This window comes from Bos indicus x Bos taurus, chromosome 25 (assembly GCF_003369695.1).
Source record: "Bos indicus x Bos taurus breed Angus x Brahman F1 hybrid chromosome 25, Bos_hybrid_MaternalHap_v2.0, whole genome shotgun sequence".
NCBI classification, from domain to species: domain Eukaryota; kingdom Metazoa; phylum Chordata; class Mammalia; order Artiodactyla; family Bovidae; genus Bos; species Bos indicus x Bos taurus.
Window position 1 is genome coordinate 7697301 of NC_040100.1, and position 18891 is coordinate 7716191.

Sequence of the window (18891 nt, forward strand, 5' to 3'; positions counted from 1 at the left end):
ATGAGCAGACGCTCTCCGGGCAGCAGCTCTCATTTCCAGCTTCACAAGAATTATTAGAAACCTGAGGCTTTTGGTACCTTCTCCAAGCGGGTGCTGGGAGATTTTTCCAGGTTCCCCCACTGCCCCTGCCCACCCCACCAGCCACCATGTATATCTCTCACTCTTCCTAGCAGATCAGGGAATGAAAAATCCTTCAAGTGTCACACCAGGCCAGGGCAGCGGGCAGATCCCAGGGAGTCCATGGTCAATCTCACCCCATTCTCACGCACTGGATTCTACCTCTCCGTCCCCTAGTGGCTGCAGAGATGAACCCTGTCCACCCAGCGGGGCCCCGGGAAGCTGACGGCCTGGGAGCCAGGTGACCTGCTCCGAGCCTCTGCAAGGGTGGCTCAAGTGTGTCCAGAGGAGGGTGACCCGTGTGTCCCTCTCTTGCAGATCCCGTTCCCGCGCTGGACCTTGGGCAGCAGCTCCAGCTCAAAGTGCAGCGCCTGCACGACATTGAGACAGAGAACCAAAAACTTAGGGAAACTCTCGAAGAATACAACAAGGAATTCGCTGAAGTAAAAAATCAAGGTTGGTGGAAGATGTATTTGTTCCTTATGTTTTCTTTTCTTCTTTCTTTTTTCTCCTGTTCCTTTTTTTCTTCTCTTTCTTTTTTTTTAATTGATTTACCCATACTGTTGGGACTAGCTCTGATTGTCACCTATGTCATAGAGTCCAGGTGGGGCAAGAATCTGAGTCAGTACAGAGAGATAATAATAACACTTAGCTATTGAGAAGGAAAACTTTTCCTCCACACTATGTCCACATATGATTTTATTGCCTCCCTGATGGGACTGATCAGGAGTCTTTAAAAATTCTTCCTGAATCATCGTGTGATAGGGTCTGCCTTTAAAAGACGGATGTGTTGCCTGCGGGTGGCACCTGTCAGACAGCCAGCTTATGATCAAAGGGCCACATCCAGTAAGTGGTTTAATAATTGCTGCCGATACATTAAGGCTTTAGACGAAGGCTCCACGTCCCCACACTTAAGAACCCCCGTGGCCTCGTCAGGGTCACCTGTTCATGGCGAATCTAAAGGAGGAAAACAAAACTTAGCCTCTTGGTGTGGTTGTCCAGCTGTCAACAAGGAGAGAGGGCAAAGGTTGCCCGGCTTTTCCTGCCAAGGAAGACCAGAGAACTCTCTCCTACACCTAAGATGCAGATGTGTCCCAGTTCAGGCTTCCTTGTCTCAGAGAAAAACCGCCGCCCCATCTGTCAGCTGCAGCAGGTCTCAGCCAAGTCCAAGTGGAAATGGGCCTCTTTGGTTTTGTCTGGGGTATGGGTGAGGAAGGTGACAGAAAAGAGAGCAACCTGCTTGAGGGACTTCCCCTGAGGGCTGCAGAAGGAATTACGTGATGACAATTTTTAAAAGCATCCTTGGAGGACTTCCCTTGGCAGTCCCAGTGGTTGAGACTTCGCCTCCCAATGCAAAAGATGTGGATTCGCTCCCTGGTAGGAGAGCTAAGATCTCACCTGCCTCACGGCCAAACATAAAACAGAAATGATACTGTAACAAATTCAGTAAAGACTTTAAAAATGTTCCACATCAAGAGAAATCTTTTTTTAAAAAGAAAGAAAGGCTTTTTTAAGAAAAATTTAAAAATTAAAAGCATCCTTGGGTTCTGAGACCTTTGGACCCAGGCTGACGGGGAGGGACTGTCCACGGAAAGGACCCAGGAAGAGTCAGGAAGGTCCAGGCCTGGACAGTGAGGCAACAAGCCTGAAGGCCCCTTCCTGGGGGACGCCCCCTCGTTCTGGCCCCACAGGGAGCGGAGAGGCTGTGGACTGGAGGGACAGCTCGGTCCTGCTGGGGAGCGAGGTGTGGACTTAGGAGGTGGGGGGGTGTCCAGTGAGAGAAGTACTCCCTCCCGGCTCTGGTCAGAATCACCCACGCTCAGGGGAAAGGGAACCCGGAAATTCTGGTTCTGATGTTTCTGCAGCACCAACCCAAAGCAGGGGGGCACTTGTTGTTTCCTTCCAGCGACCCCTGCCATCTTATTTGGACAGATCCACCACCTGGGTTTCCTTCAGTATGATTTGGTTCTGGTGAAAGGCGTGTGCCCCCTCCCCACCTGCCTCATCACCCACCCCACCCCAGGTGCCAGTTGCCCAGTGTGAGGCCATCACCTCCCCCAAAAGTCTCACCTGATGGGCATTTTCAAATGAAACGCAGAGCCCAAGGGTCTTCCCTGGCAGTCCAGTGGTTAGGACTCCACGCTTCCATTGCAGGGGGCATGGGTTCAATCCCTGGTTGGGGAACTAAGATCCCACAAGCCCTGAGGCACAGCCAAAAAAATAGAAACACAGAGCCCATGCCTTAAGAACAAAGGCTCTGAGGCTGGCAGACCAGGCCGGGGGTTCCCTTGGTTGCCACCACTTCACAATGGGAACAGAGCTCTTGAGTGTCCTCTGCTCCTCCACACTGCTCGCCCTGCCCTCCGCCTAACCTGCACCCCCACCCCAACCCCGCTCCACTCACACGGAGGGGCACAGCTGGAACACACCCAGGGCAGTGTCCTGGCCCCGGGCCCAGGTGGCAGAGGAGGGACAGAGGCTCCAGCACAAGTCACCCTGGCTTACCAAGCAATCCCCCCGGGGTGGGATGGTGAAGAGACCCTGTCAGACAGAGTGGAGCTCCCAGCTAGTGCCCCAAACTCCCCTGGAAGGAGCATAGATGGGTCAGGGGCTTCCCAGATGTCTCCAACCCGTTGTTCAAAGCAGAGATGCCGCCTGTTTACAGCCTGTAGACTGTCGACTAAAGAGAACATGCAGGTGTTTCCAGAGGTGACCTGTCACGTGTCTGTTTTGGATGCGTTCCACTCCCACCCAGCCTGCGCCCCTTTGCTTGTGTATCACTAACCATTGTGATACATTTTTTCCCAGCCTCAAACACTCAGCCCAAGGGGCAGGAAGCCCCCTGTTCGTCTCTCAGATGCCTTGCCAGGGTCATTGGTCTTAATTCCCTCTCTCCTCCTCTGAGGAGATCCCCCTGGTTCCATTTAAAGAAAAGCACCAGTTTCTTATTTTAACAAAAGAGCTTCTAGCTTTTCTCCATAAGTCACGTGGGCATAAACGCCCAGCTGTCAAGCTCCTGCCTGGGCCAGCGTGTCCATGCAGCTCAGGGAGTGGAAGCCAACGTGAGTTACAGCCCAGAGGGACCAAGGCCACCGGTCCAAGCACTTACATGAGCAGAGACCTGGCAGGCGACCTTGTCACGTGAGCCTGGGGCCCTGTTGTCGCAGCCCCTTCATGGCCTCACCCTACTCAGTCTGCTGAGCGCCCACCGTGTCGGGTACTGGGACCATTAAGGCACTCAGTCCTGCCTCCTGTGTGATGGATCCTCATCTGAGCAAGTGTAGTCCCTCAAGGGCTTTGCTCACCTTGGAGCTGGGGCTGCAGTACTTGGCTGGGGGCCGGCCAGCGCCCCCAGCGAGGTGGAGGTGTCCATGTCAAGGCAGGTAGAGCGATGCTGCCCTAGCCACCAACGGGTCTGGGTTAGGACCCTGCCCTGTTCGTTGCATCTGCTCTTGTGTTCCCGTTTTGGGCCCATAAACACACACTTGGTGGAGAGCAGAGCCCGGGCCTTCCGGGGGGCCCTGCCACCAGATACCACGGGGCTTCATCTCACAGCACTGCCACCTGGCACACGCCCTCCCCCCAACGTGGCTCCCTTGGGCCCTAAGTCATCCACGCTGCACACGCAGCCCAGGTCTGCCAGACTCTGGCCAGGGAGGAGGGTGCTGTCAGCACCCAGGCTCCGGAACTGGTCCCTTCCAGCCGGGCAGACGTGCCCCAGACCCACAGTGCACCATGTGTCTCATGACTCGTGAAACAGCGGGGCTGCAGCCCACAGCCAGGGAGGGAGGTCTGTAGGCTTCTTCCAAAATGTGCACACAATTATGAACTGTTTTCTTTGTAAGAAAGTACTTAAACCTACACTAAAACGTTGTTAATCTTCCCTCAGTAGAAGGCTAATTTCAGATTCATCAATACGATGATATTATATTTTAGCATTGATTTCCCCCCCTTCTTTTTCTTAAGTTGTATTAGAGAGACATAGTTCTTCTTCCCAGCAAAATCCATTGATCCTCCTCAACCTAAATGTTTAAAGTCAATTTAACATTTAGGGAGTAAAAGGTCTCCAAAGAGACTCGTAACCATTGATTTTGTGTCAGGGTTGAAGAGCTAAAGTTTAAAACACACCGATCCTCCTAGGTTACGAAAGCCTAGTATATATAGCTGTGTGGAACCATGCTTCTCTTACTGGAGTTTTTTTTTCCCCTCCTTCTGCAGAGGTTACGATAAAAGCACTTAAAGAGAAAATCCGAGAATATGAACAGACTCTGAAGAACCAGGCTGAGACCATAGCTCTCGAAAAGGAACAAAAGTTACAAAATGATTTTGCAGAAAAGGAGAGGTGAGCACGTTTTGGGGTCTGCAGGCACCCATGTGCCGATGTAAGGTTTTACTTGTTTATATCACAAGTTTTTTTGTTGTTGTTGTTGTTAAAGCAATCCTGTGAAATAAGCCCAAGTTGGAAACCAGAATCCTAGGGGCTCTAAGGCAGTAGCCTCCAAACTTTTTGGCACCAGAGACTGGTTTCGTGGAAGATTGGTTTTCCACAGAATTAGGGAGGTGGGGATCGGATGGTTTCAAGATGATTCAAGCACATTCCACTTCCTGTGTGCACTTTATTTCTCTTATTATTAAACCGGCTCTACCTCAGATCATCAGGCATTAGATCTGGAGCTTGGGGATCCCTGCTCTAAGGCACAATTTTGTTTGAAAACTATAGGTGTCCCTTGTTCTGTAATTTGTAAGATGGGCTTGAGTGAAGTGTACCAGTCTCTCCCCATTGGGGAATGGTGTCTGGTGGTCCAAGGGTGTGTCTGTTGGGGCTGCATGAGGCGGAGCTTGAGCACAAAGCTTGTGTGGTTGACACATGGGGGTTGTACCCGAGTGAGATGAGAGGGGCAGGACTGTCTTCTGCTGCCTGTCCTCTCTAGGAAGCCCTGGGCGACCCCAGACTCCTGCTACCTTCGTCAGTGGAATATTAGTATTTAACATCTCCCTCTGTCTCTGTCTCTCTCTCTCTCACACACACAATATCTTGGTTTGTTGGCACTGGTATCAGTAAAATATGTTCATGCACCATCTAGGGGTTGTGAGTGTTAGGTTTCCACTGGCTTGCTTCACCCAAAACTTTGCCACAAATAACGAATTGGATTTTCAGCTAGTGTGACGACTTAATGAAAGTTAGATTTCCTGTGAAAACCATAAGGACTGTTGAAGTCACCAATTCAAATTGCACAAGTCAGGCTCTCAGAACTCTGGTGAAGCCAAAGTGTAAAAATTTCAGCCTGCCGTGGAGAATCATAAGACCATTAATGAGAGGCACTACATGTCTGGTTACAAGTGAGAGGCAGGCCCATGATGGCGTCCTGTGGCTGTTTCCCGTGGACTGGGAAGCAGCTGCTTGGACTTCCATGAGGCGGGCCAGTGGAGCTCTCAGGCATCACCAAGCCCTCTCTGGGGCACCGTGAAGCTGGCTTCATTAGAAAAGAGGAAGAATGCCTGCTGCACTCACTGCCAGGTCTTCTCGGGGCATCGTCTCACCTAGTATCCAGCACAGAGCTGCCAAGCCGACGGTCTCATTTTTCAGGTGGAGAGACCAGGCCTCAGGTTAGGGACCTGCCCCCACTCTCCCACCCAGGCACCCAGAGGTGGGGCCGGAGCCCAAACCACCGCTGCACCCTGGCCTCCTAAGGTCCTTGCTGAAGCACCAAAGCCAATCATTCAGGTCAAGCCCAGCTCTGCAAGGAACGCTGCACCCATACCGCTGGGAGAGCCCCACAAAGTCAGGGCTCAGAAGGACGAGTCGGCTTTTGACCCAGCAGAAGTGGAACTGCTGCTAAATATGTCTCCTTGGAAAGTACTTTATGCCCAAAGAGATTTCTCACCCTGTTACTGAAAACTGGGGGACAGGGGACGTGTAAGTCATTGAAATGCCCTGCCAACAAGAAATGGATACATAAGAGAGAGTTTTGTTGAATTTGCAATAACCCCAGAAATGTACCCAGCATAATATGAAGTGAAAAACGCATAGTACAGAATTATAGACAATGTGGTTACATCTGCACAGAGCAAAGTCATGCTTTATAGAAGTGTTACAATAAATTCCTGTAGAAATTTAATATTATTAAGTTGATTTTTCAAATTAGGTTAAAAGATTGATTATATTGAAAGATACAAATAGTTGACCACTGGAGGTGGAGGATAAAGCTAGATCTTTATCTCATTCTTTACCAAAAAATTGAAATGGATTAGGGTTTAAATGTCAGTAATTAAATCATATATATATGGGAAGAAAACATGGGCATTTACTTTGTTTTGAATGATTTTGGAATGGAGAAATCTTTCTAAGCATAAAAGAAAATTTATATAAATATGACTGCCTAAAATTTCATACAAACTTTTAAAAACAAATAAAGATGAATAACATTTTTATACCATCAAAAAACTGGGAAGAAATATTTGCACCACATAAAAGAAAGGGCTAATTTTCCTTACATACAAAGAGCTCTTACAAGTTAATAAGAAAAAGTCAGCACTACAAAAAATGGGCAGAGGAGAGGAACAGACAGTTCATACGAAGAGAAATTTTCAGCTGTATTCCACAATACAACTAAGTTTAATTTTATCCAGTGTTGGCACAGCAGAACACTCGAATGCTGTTGGCAAGAGTTTAAATTGGTGAGGTTCTTTTTGTTGGAAAGTTTCTGAATATCTATCAAAACAACAAAAACAATTGCATGTACCCTTTATTAGTTCCTCTGTTTGAATTTTATTCAACAAATTCACTGTCAGAATTATGCAACAATACCTATGATGATCACTGTAGAATTGTTTAGTAGAAAGAAATTTGATAAGTCATCTAAATGCCCAGAGAAGCTGAGTGGAGTCAGTTATTTAATAAGAATGGGAAAGAGCTATATATGCTAGGGTAGACTATTTCTACAGTACTGAGATAAGTGAAAAGGCTAGCTACAGGAGAACACATGTGCCCTGACCCCTTTTGTGTGAAAAGAAAGGGTTTTCTGTTTATATACATTGTAATATATCACATCTGAGTTTATATTATGCTACAGTACATTACATATTACATTGTATTTCTATAAATAAATAAAAATTCTAAAGAGCTACAAAAGAACTCTATCTGAGGAGTGCAAATAGAGCCAAGATAGAGAAAGGACAGTTTACCTTCCATCTCTTATAATATTTGTGGGTTTTTTTTCCCCCAACACAGAGCATTTATTAGTTTTATAATTGAAATAGGTGCAAATGCAAGCTGTGCTTTTCCACAGATGATGGAAATTTGGGTGTCTTTTTTTAACTGTGCCATTTCTACTTTTCCGTATTCCCAGGTTTCTTCTTCATGAGAGCATGTGTTACATTCAAACGATGTAAAAATAATAGACTTATTTTTAGAGATTTTTCTGCCGATGAGGAGGAAGGAATGCTATTTATTGACCAGGGAATTCATCTGGAGATCCTGGGAAATATAAATACATGGAATGTGGCTGCAGACATTCAGAATGTCCCCATTAGGTATTAGCGCTGCATTCGCATTCCATTCTAACAGAAACGGAGCAGCTGTCACATCTCTTCAGTACATCCTTTATTCCAGCAAATTCCTTCCTTGTGTCAGCAAAATGTAAATGCATCATTCTTGTCGGGCTAACTTCAGGAAACAATGAGTGCGTGATGATGATTTTTCTTTTATTTCTTTTTTAAAAATAACTGGCATTTCAAGAATAAGCTGCATTTAGGATAACCTTCTACATCAATTGCCTTGCATCAGGTCCTACAGGAAGTACACTTCCCCTGGGGGGTGACGTGCGGGTAGGAGTCAGGGGGTTAAAAGTCAGGGCATCAGGGCTCGTGGCGTTACTAGTGGTACCCAGCCGCACGCCTGCCGCCAGCCGTTTAAATGCAGCTCATGGCCGTAGTTCCAGAACCCACAAGACATTTGAGCAGCTCAACAAGATGACCAATCTGGCTTCCTCCTCTTCCTTTTCAGAAAGCTGCAGGAGACCCAGATGTCCACCACCTCAAAGCTAGAAGAAGCCGAACATAAAGTCCAGACTCTGCAAACAGGTGTGCTATTCTGCCTGCCCATCAGGCCACTGCCGGCCAGACTGACCCAGGACAGGTTTACTCCACATCCCAGTCCCTGCAGGTCCCCCTGACACCTGTCGCCTGCCACTGTGGTGAGCCTAGAGGAGGGAGGGAGCCAGCCCACACCCCAGTGTGCCTCAGACACCACTCGCCTCCCTCCCCCACACCACCCCCTTCCCACCTCGACTTCGTGAGTCACCCACTCTGAGTCCTGCGAGGCAAGGTGGGAGGCTGCAAACTCCATGTACATCACTGCCAGGAACCATCCTTTCTTCTTGCTCTTTTTCCAACAAACACGTCTAAATCACCAAACTGTCGAGGGCTGACTTGTCGTTTGGAACAATAATGGAGGAAAAAAACCATTATTTCTACCCTGTGAAGTTAAGGAGAACAGTAACAGCAGACCTTTAAAACTGCAAAAGTACCCAAAAATCTATGCTCAGGTTTTTCTTTAAACTTCTTTTTGCCTTTTTTTCTTTTTGTTCTGAAAGAGAAACAGGACTATATATTTAATTTAAATGTGGAAAAATAACAGAAGACATCATAATCCAGGTTTAAAAAAAAATGACAAGAGTGGGAGAAAATAATCACAACAAATTCCGATATGTAAGATCCCCAAAATATAAAGATCACCCGAAAATCAATAATAATAGATGAACAGTCCAGGAGAACAAGGAGCTAAGGATGGAAACAAGCAGTTTACAGAAGAAACACACAGCTAATACATATATGAAAAAAATGTTAATTTTGAATAGGCAGGGAAATGCTAATTAAATCAGTGAGAGATTGTTTTGCCTGTCAGATTGTCAAAAAAAAATGTTTTTAATTGATAATATCCAGTGTTGGTGAGAGTATAAGAAAAGAATCACACTCAGTATTGATGGGAATGTAATTGCCTCTTGGGAGGCCAGCTGGGTGGTATTTATCTGAAGTTGGAACGGGATCCCAGCTACTCACCCAGCACCTTCCCTTCAAGGTATCCTGTTGCCCCAGGCATGTGGCAAGCCCTGTGCAGGAGCTAAATTGTTACTGTCATTGTCATGCCCCAGCATAGAGAGATTTCTATGCTTCTGCTCAGGGCAAAGTGTAAATCTCAGAAGATGTTTGTATCATCCTATTTATGGGTGCGTGTGTGTTATTCACTCAGTCATGTCCTACTCTTTGCAACCCCATGGACTGTTTCCCACCAGGCTCCTCTGTCCATGAAATTCTCTAGGAAAGAATACTGGAGTGAATTGCCATTCCCTTCTCCAGGGGATCTTCCTGACCCAGGGATCAAACTCTGGTCTCCTGCATTGCAGGCAGATTCTTTACTGTCGGTATTTGGGGTCGGGGGGGGGAAAGGGGGAGGGTAAAAATATACATATGTGTATATATTTTTAATTTATGGGAGTGGGTAAAAATAAAATATATATGTATATACACTTAAACATATATGCAATTATATATGGAAATATTTTTTAAATAGTGAAATTCATTTGAAAGCAGGAAATTTACCTAATTAGAGGCTCATGGGATGAGGTGAAGCAGCAGTGGAAGGGGATTTTTCTTTTCCATTCTGTGATACTTTTGTAATCTTTGCCTCCTTTGAAATGAGAATATGATTTTTTTTTCTTTCTGATTTAATAGGAATAATTAGTATCTTATATCATGATTTTATGTCCTCTGCCTTTCAGCCCTGGAAAAAACTCGAACAGAATTATTTGACCTGAAAACCAAATATGATGAAGAAATTACTGCCAAGTAAGTCTTTGCCCATCCCCCTCTGTCCGCATGCATTTGGTCGGGTAGCTCCCAGTACTGCTAATCCATGAAAGGTCTCCCTGCTTCACCCTCCTGTTGATTGACTTTGCAAAGTGGTACAGGGTTTAGAAGATACTTGGCGTCTGAGCTGCTGTAAAGAACAGAGTGTCATTCCCATGATTCTTTGCATAAGTTTAAAACCTAAGATGTGACAATAAGCTGTGTCTGGTGCTCTCAGAACAGCCCTTCCAACTGACACTTTTTTTCTTAATTATTGTGAAGCCCGGTCACCACTGTGCCTTTTCTAAGAAATTTTGGGAAAGCATCAGCACAGAGAAGGTGTGATACTTGGGACGTTTTGTGGAGCTTGGTGTGTGGCAACAGCATCACCTTCTACCCGTGCCCAAAGCCTCCACTCCCACACTGATCTGTCTGTTCAAACCCCACCTCATGGTGCTAGGCGTCCGTGTGCAGACACTTACACAAAGTAGGGGTGTGTGCATCTTTGGGCAGGTATATCAGATAAAGGTCTTGTCGGGAGGGAATCAGTGATCCACCGCAGGTGCCCTGTTGCCAGCCAGCAAGCAAGAAATAACACTGACATAAATCAAGAAAGAAAAAGAACAGATTGTTCCCTGAAAACGCCAGGCTAGTGTCTAAACTACTTTTTCCTGTCCCGGGAGGCTCCTCCCATCTCCCCCAGACACCCATCCACCACTCCCTACCCCACCCCACTCCATCCCCAACAGCTGTGTCTCCAGTAAGACTCAGCTCCTGCTGTGCTCACACCAGGCCTCAGTGGGCGCTGGTGGGTTTTGGGGGGGTGGCTCTGAATAGCGCCACCCTCCTCCCCTGCTCCAGCTCCAGGTGGGGCTCTGGTACTCAGCACCCTCAGTCCCACCTCAGAGGTTGCTGCTGGGCCAACTGCTCTCAGGGCACATGGGCGGGGGGTGGGGGGGGGTGGGGATTGACCTTTGCCCTGGATTGTTCAGCAGCTGGGCCAGGTGGTCAGAACCAATTTCGATCATGAGCAGAGAACTTCCTCACAGAGACTAAAACGTCCCAGTCAGTCTTGGTGGTTCTGGCCAACGTGTTGGCACGTCTAAATCCTGGTGGAACCCTCCAGATCACTGTCCCCTCTTCTCCTAGTGTGCTGAAATGTGACTTCAGATGGTACAGAAAGGACTGGTTCTAAGGTCCCGTGACCCTTAAAATTACACTTTGAAAACTGGCAGTTCTGGTATTAACCCTTCTGATCCCGGGCATCACTGTCAATGAGCCACAGGCATGCCCTCCCCACTGAGCCCACAGCCTGAGAGTTCCTCACCCCTGCAAACATATCCTCCGAGGCACCACACCAACTGCTGTCCCCTTGGCTGTCCTAGGTGTTCGTGTCTGGGTTTCCTTTTCTACCAGCCATCTTTGTTTTTCTACTATTTCTGCTTAGACTTTATTCTACTACACAGGTTGTTTTTCTCAGTAAATTTGATTTTTTTTTAATTATAATAACTTTAACCTGATACATAGTTCTAACCTTAGTTTATAGCATTTCTTTTCTAAAGGTTTAATCTGAAGATGCTATGCTTATTCCTTGATTCATTCACTCTTATCCACATCATCTCGCTGACAAAATTCATAGGGACTTTGGGGGCTGATATGTTGGATTGTTTCCTTAGTTTTTTAATTTATGTTTGTTAAACCACACCTCTTTCTAAAAGGCACAGATACATCTTGTGTATCTACAGTCAACAAAGTTTGGTTTATTAGGCACTTAAAAAGCTTTTTTGTCTCCAGCCATACCACGCTGAACGCACCCTATCTTGTCTAATCTCAGAAACTAAGCAGGGTCTGGGCCTGGTTCGTACTTGGATGGGAGGCCTCCTGAGAATACTGGGTACTGTAGGCTTTAAAAAAAAAAAGAAGCAGCAGCTGTTGTACAGCCAACCAGTAAGCCCATCTAAGCCCATGGTTTCCAAACTGTGAGTCGTGATTGTGAAATCTGTTTAGCTAGTGGCAACCGGCTAGTTGGGTCATAAGTAGAATATAAGGAAGGTGGTGACCGGGATGGCCTGGGGACAGGAGGAGGGAGGAAGGGGCATCTTCTCCCCATCCCTAGCCTTTCCTTGCTGTGCTTGGAGCCAGGGTGCGATGCTCAAGGATGATTCCAGTCTCCCAGGTGGTCTGCTCCCTGGGAAGGGTCAGAGGTGCCTCCTGAGATGACAGGATGATTTTCAGCCCACAGTGTTGCCTTAAGTTACTGTTCATTGATGCAGGAAACCCAGCCTGAGTCCATTCCTTAGTAGCCAGCTGCATCATTTGACGGTAAGATTGTTAAATCTCAGGTCACCTGAATCAGCAAGGCCACCCAGGAGAGCACCAGAGGCTGGTCCTCCTGACCCCAGACCTCTCCCTTGAACTTATCAGAGCCCGCTGACCTCTGATAAATGGCAGTAGTTGATGGAGGCTCAGGGAGAATCATCTCTAGACTACGTCCCACCATATCAGTGTATCTTAAGGCCAGAAAGCTTTTTTTTTCCCCCCAAAAAAATACACATAAGTGAAAATCCACACATTACTTCCGCTTTTTCATTGAACTAGAGTAAATGGAGGATAGAATCAAAAAACATGGAGTCTGTTATTCTGTCATGTAAAATGCTTTGCCTCCAAACTGCAGCTGTAGTTACCACCTGCTGACGGGGCCACAGGTGCCCTTGGGGTGCGTCCTCACCTGTGATTGTAGCAGGAAACCCTCATCTCCTCGGATGAGTGGGGAGGCAAGAGGTGCGACATGTACCTGGGCACAGAGAGAGTGAGCCAGATGGGCACAACCCAGATCCACCGTCAGCTCCACTGACATTCATGGAGACCTTCAGAGAAGCTCAGGGAGAACAGCCATTGCGATCCAGCACAATCCCTGCTGTCGGGGGGACATTAGCATACTATCTGCAGCATCGGGGTGTCGACAGAAGACAGACAGCCCCCTCCAGCTAGGACAGTCAGGAGGGAGTTTAACATGGCACCACAGGGACAGGGAGGACCAGCTGGATGCCGGTATCCTGAGCAAGCACTGGCCGGGCCTCACTCTGCCTGTATTGGGAGGGGACAGGGCTCCAGGGCAGTACCAGCAACCCCTGACCTTACCCTCCTCTGGGCCCTGGCCAGGACTCCCCACTGCCAGGGGAGGACCAGCAGGAGAGGGAGCTGGTGAGGGGGATAGTGGGTCTCTAGCACAGGCCCCACCCAGCTGGAGCCAAAGGAGAGGCTGTCAAGGAGGCCTTCCTGCAGGTGGTGACCTGTGATTTGAGGCACAAAGATGCGCTGGAGTCAGGGGTTGCTGGAGGCAAAGGAGCTCCATCTGTGAAAACACCAGGCATCAAGGCCAGTCACCTGGGGGACAAGCCTGGAGCTCTGACAGGCTGATCTGCCAGGCAGGTGGGCATGGTGGACGCCGGGGCTGGACAGAGACTCAGAAGGGATCAGCCCTGTCCAACTTTTTGTGACCCCATGGACTGTAGCCTCTGTCCATGGAATTCTCCAGGGAAGAACACTAGAGTGGGTAGCCATTCCCTTCTCCACGGGAATCAAACCCAAGTCTCCCACATTGCAGGCAGGTTCTTTACCGGTTAACCAACAGGGAAGCCCCAGATGGGGGTCAGCAATTCTAAATATTAATAGAAGCAAACGTCTAACACAGGGCAGCTGAGGGCCCAACCCTTACTGTAGATGATTCCCAGAGGAAGTAATCCATAAAAAATGTAGAGAATGGCCTGAGATAATAATTGCTACTTTCTTTTAACTTCAGAAACAATCGCTTCAGTCTTAAAGCTCCCACACGGAGCCGCCCCCCGCCGCGCTCCACCTCTCAGTTCCCTCCCTTTTCATTTTCTGGGAAAGGTCTGTCATTCTACCGTCTGCTTCCAGCCTGACTTACTTGTCCTGTGTTCGACTAGACAACTTTCCATCTAGTCTAACACTTACCAGTAGAAGCCCACCAGGGCCCAAGCTCCTCACAAGTGGTCTTAAAACATTTTAAAACAATGTATTCTTCTCCCTTCTCAAAGGAGAGATTCTTAAAAGGGTTTCTTAAAAAACTTCCCTGGCAGTCCAGTGATTAAGACTCCACCCTTCCACTTGAGGGGGCACAGGTTTGATCAACCTGGTCAGGGAACTGAGATCCTATATGCTGAGCAGCAAGGCCAAAACAATTTGTTTTTTAAGTGTTGACAGAAAATGCAGAACAGGAAGTGGGTGGGAAAGGCATCATGGAACATGGGCTTTGAGTGGGTCATGGCGGGGAGGGGTGGTGGGTCCGCTGTCCCTACCCCATGTGTTCTTGGATAAGCTGCTTGATTTCTGGCCTCTCTTTCCTCACCTGTAAAATGGGCAGAATAGCAGTCAGAACTCTGGGTGGCAGTGGAGGGTAATGAGGAGTTATGCCCACAGCCCCCAGCACAGTGACAGCTGTCAGCTCTTCTGTTGTCAGCAAATAGAAGCTGTTCCCGACAAGCTCGCCCTGAGCTTGGTGTATGTGTGTGTTTCTGAAATTACGGGTCTTGGGAAAATCTGGCCTGAATGGCATCATGTCCCCAGAAGGTTTGAAGAGTACATGTTGCCTCTCCCTCCCTGGGAGGATGTCACTGGGATGCCCGTCCTTCGCTGCCCCCACTGGGGACCGAAGCCCACAGGTTGGAGGCAGCGAGGCTGTCAGGAGCCCCTGCTGACTGGGTGCAGCCGTCAGCCTGCGTCAGCTGGGCCGGCCCGCTGGCTGCGGCGGGGACAGCAGCAGGAAAGTTTTCCATGTGTAGGCTTGAAGCGAAATGTAATTAGCCTTTATGTGCAGAACAAGGCTTCATTGATGAATACAGCTGGTCTTTGTTTTGTCCTGTCATTGAGAGTGGGAGGTAAAAGTGTTCTTCTTCATGTTTATTAATGCAAGATTCCTTAGACAAATGGCAAGCACAGTTTAATATTTGTTGGAACATCAGGGGGCTTGCCAAAACAGTTGTTGTGTAAGAGGATTGCAGGGTTTCAGATTATAACCGTTTCTGGGTTAAATAAATGAATTATTTCTCTGCTTGTTTTTTTGTTTTTTTTTTAAATGGAAAAAGTACCTCCTCCTCAGCTGGTCAGGCTATGTACAGATCTTCTACCTTCTCTTAGCAAATAGAGACTTAGCACCCCAGCTGACATTAACATGGAGATTCTAGCAATGTTGAGCAGGTTGGGTAAGATTTCAATGGCTCCCTGGGATGGCCTTGGAGGAAGGGAGACAGCTTCTCGGGCCCCAGGAGAGAGGTCTGGACAGCTCCCCCCACCCCCGACTCCACGCCTGTCCTGTGCAGCTGTTCACTTGTGGTTGGGCTTAGGTGACCACTGCCCATGGCGGGAGGAATGTTACCCTCCAGCCGAGATACCAACATTCTGGGCAAATCTGCAGGAAGTCCCATTTTCACTAAAGTCCACGGCCACCTCTTTGCTGTGTCCCCCAGAGTCCTGGTTGCAGAAGGAACTTCAGTTGTTAACACACACAGTCAGCTTGTTAAATTCCTCCTGACTTGTGGGTGGAGGCTCTGAGCCTCCGATGAAAGGAAATATTGAATCGCACTGAAATACTGCCTTTTTTTTTTTTTTTTTCTATAGCTAATGTTAGTCTGAGGAGAATTTGCACCTCCCAACCTTTCCTGCCAGTAAAATTCATATTTCTTAAGGTTACTCATGTTGTATTTCTTGCCTATATGCTTTTTAGAAAGAACCACATTGCATGCACACATGCTTAAGCAGTTCATTACGAAAGAGACGCCTATGAAGAACTTCACTTGGGATCATTTTAGAGTGTTTTCTCTTTATCGTGTGTATACAACCAGTGTATAATTACAAAGTGCAATATGCTCTGAGAAAGCAGAAAACTTGCCCAGGTGAGCTTGACTTAGGGCTTTATTGAAATTGCTTATGGGAGCCTGTACTCCGCACCCACATTATGGAGGGAGGGGACTCCTGTGTCCCAGCAGTGGGCACAGGGGGACCTGAAATGTTTGAAAACATGAGGATGCCCAGGGTTGAAGACATGATTCTGCAGTTGATAAATGTAGCCAGTGTGCAGTCAAAGGCAAGGGGTCGAGCGCGTCCACACGTCCAGATCACTCTGGACTAAGTCATGATGCCTTCTTGCATGCTCCAGCAGTCATGGAGGATGTACCTGTTGCACTCATTTTATAGACAGGGAAACTGCCCTGGGAACATGGAATCAGGCCCCAAATCCAGACCTTTGGACTCAAAATCCAGTGTCCTTTGCACTTTCCCACCATGACCTGGAAAGTCTCTTTCTGTGCTGCCTTCAGAGAGCAGTGTTACCGACCTGCTGCTCACCAGGTGATGGGTCTTCTTGAAGGGTTTTCCATCTTCTCTCCCTCTCCACGAGCCCTGATGTATTTACCCTCACAGACTGATTTCCCTTTTATTTATTTATTTTTTTACAGTTCCACATGCAAGGCTCAGGAAACTGAGCCAGGTAGAGCCGAGTAGCCAGCATACTCCCATTAGACAGACTTTGCTTCCCCCAACTGAATTTGAAAAGACCACCTCAGTGTCCGGAAACAGAGTCTCCCTGCTGTACCTTTAAGAAGAATGTAACATTTTCTATTTCCTGGCTTTTTGATGAGTCATCAGTTTCCAGTACGAGTTGCTGTAATTATCCTGGTTAGATTAATTTCCCTAAAAATGGAGAAGCAGCTACTTTGATGGTTTCAAAGAGATAGACTTGAATAAAGAAACCCCTGTCCTTTAAACCTTAGAGAGAAATCAGACGTGCCAGGAACAAATGATGCTTTTTTTTCCCCTATACCTTATCTGCAAAAGGGTGTGTGCATTTTGCAGAATTCCTGTGATTTTTCCTCTCTAAGCATTTTGCTTCATACCTAAAGCTCCATGCCTGCATGAGTACCAAAGGACTTTCCTTGGCTTTTGCACTGACTGTATCTGTTTTGCCTTCTCTTCTTGTACAAGCAGTACAACCCTGATCTGAAGTTTTTTCCAGTCCGAGAACTGTGCAGAAAGAAGGGCCTGGCTTCCTATTCTCAAATCCAGGTAGAAAGTCCTCTCAGTGCTAAACATTCTTCACCTATTCCGTGGACTCTAGGCAGGTCTAAAAATTACATGGCATCAATGAGAACTGGCGCTGTTTACCTCCCTTCAGCTAATCTTAAAACACTGTGTTGAAACGCAGGCAATGTGTCAGGTGCTAGAACTACAGAGTAAAGAGGGCAAGGGGAGTTACGGGTGTGATATGCTCACAGACACGAATCACACACTCTGTACATAAAAACACGTGCCACACACGTGTACGTAGAGCTGTCCGGAATGTGTGTGTGTAAACATGCTTATGAGTATAGAGGTAGTAATGATACTCATCCAGCATTCTTCCAGGGGTATTGTAGAGAAAAGGATGCATAAGCTATCACCTGAGTTCGGCGTGCTTTTATAAAAAACTGGGGATTTTTCAGAGATCCTTGAAGTTTTCCTGATTCACTGTAAAGGACAGTCTTGGCGAAATCACAGTTGGAGGCTAAAGGAAACAGGTAAGGGGCTGTTAGAGAAGACATCCGTTTGTAGAAGATCAAAGCACATTTGATGAGCCACAAATTGGGCATCATAATGGGCGCCTTCCTGCCTGCAGAGCTCGAGGAAGAGGACGGGTGTGTCCCTGTGGACCACAGAGAGGTGGCCAACACCGCCTGATCTGCCTGAGTCCCTGCACCCCACCTCAGCTCGAGGAAGAGGACGGGTGTGTCCCTGTGGACCACAGAGAGGTGGCCAACACCGCCTGATCCACCTCAGTCCCTGCACCCCACATGCCCGTTGGCATCACTGACACTGAGGGCTTTTGTTGAATGAATCACTCTGTGGGCGCCCTCACTGTTTAGACCAGTGGATTATGGAGGCCAAGGGACTAGTCCCGGCAGTGCTGAGAGCCCGACCAGCAAGGCCATGTGCTTTCTGGAAGGAAAAGCAAACTACAGAAGCTGTTGGCATTTGAGAAGAAAGCAGGAGCCACCTGAACCTCTGAAGTACGTCACAGAGATATGATAGCATAGTGGAAGCCGGTCTGGACCGTTCACACAGCCTTCTGCCCTGAATGAAACTCCTCCCAAAGCCGCTTATTTCTGACCTCCACCCCACCCCCTACCCAGGAGTCCCTGGCTGCAGAGAGGACCCACAGCCATGCAGGTCATCATGACACTGCTTATCTCCTTAGCTTCCAATATGGAGGGAAGAAGGGCCCTGACCAGGCAAGGGCCCTTTAAAGGGAGAGGCAGGAAGTCGAGAAAGTGAGAAACCATCCTTCCCTGGAATTGCCCCAAATCAATGAAGGCTAATTCCTTTTATATAACATTTATGATTCTTAAAATTCATGAAACTCACACATGTTTATTGTATAAAATTTAGAAAATTCTAGTAGATTTTTAAAAATAGGTCATCACTCATTATCCCACAACACATGGATAACTGGGTTTTGTTGTTATGGTTTTTTGTTTCTTTGGTTCATTTCTGGCTGTACTGGGTCTTTGTTGCAACTCAAGGGCTCTCTAATTATGGCACTTAGGCTTCGTTCCTCTGAGGCCTGTGGGATCTTAGTTCCCCATCCAGGGATCCAACCCACATCCCCTGCATTGGCAGGCGGATTCTTAACCACTGGACCACCAGGGAAGTCCCCAGATAACTGTTTTAACATTTTGGCATATTTTATTCCAATCTTTTTTCTATATGGTACTCTATTTTTTTTCTTTTACTGTTCACGAATGGTATCAGACTGGTACAAGGTTTTCATTTCTAGGTGGTGGTTGTTTTCTACTTGGCATGTAAATATGTCTTTCTTGTCATTACCTGTTATTCAGAAACGTGATACATGCTGCATGACATCCCATCAGTAGA

The 18891-nt window shown here is 47.4% G+C and overlaps 1 protein-coding gene across 5 annotated transcripts in view; it reads left to right on the plus strand.

Annotated features, from left to right (window-relative positions):
* CUX1 (cut like homeobox 1) overlaps positions 1–18891 on the plus strand; it is a 349600-nt gene that overhangs the window by 207855 nt on the left and 122854 nt on the right. For all 5 annotated transcript variants that reach the window (XM_027528189.1, XM_027528191.1, XM_027528190.1 and 2 more), the window contains exons 5-8: positions 436–573; positions 4336–4459; positions 8123–8199; positions 9897–9963. In XM_027528189.1, coding sequence (XP_027383990.1) covers positions 436–573; positions 4336–4459; positions 8123–8199; positions 9897–9963 — 406 coding nt within the window. The remainder of the gene's footprint in view (positions 1–435; positions 574–4335; positions 4460–8122; positions 8200–9896; positions 9964–18891) is intronic.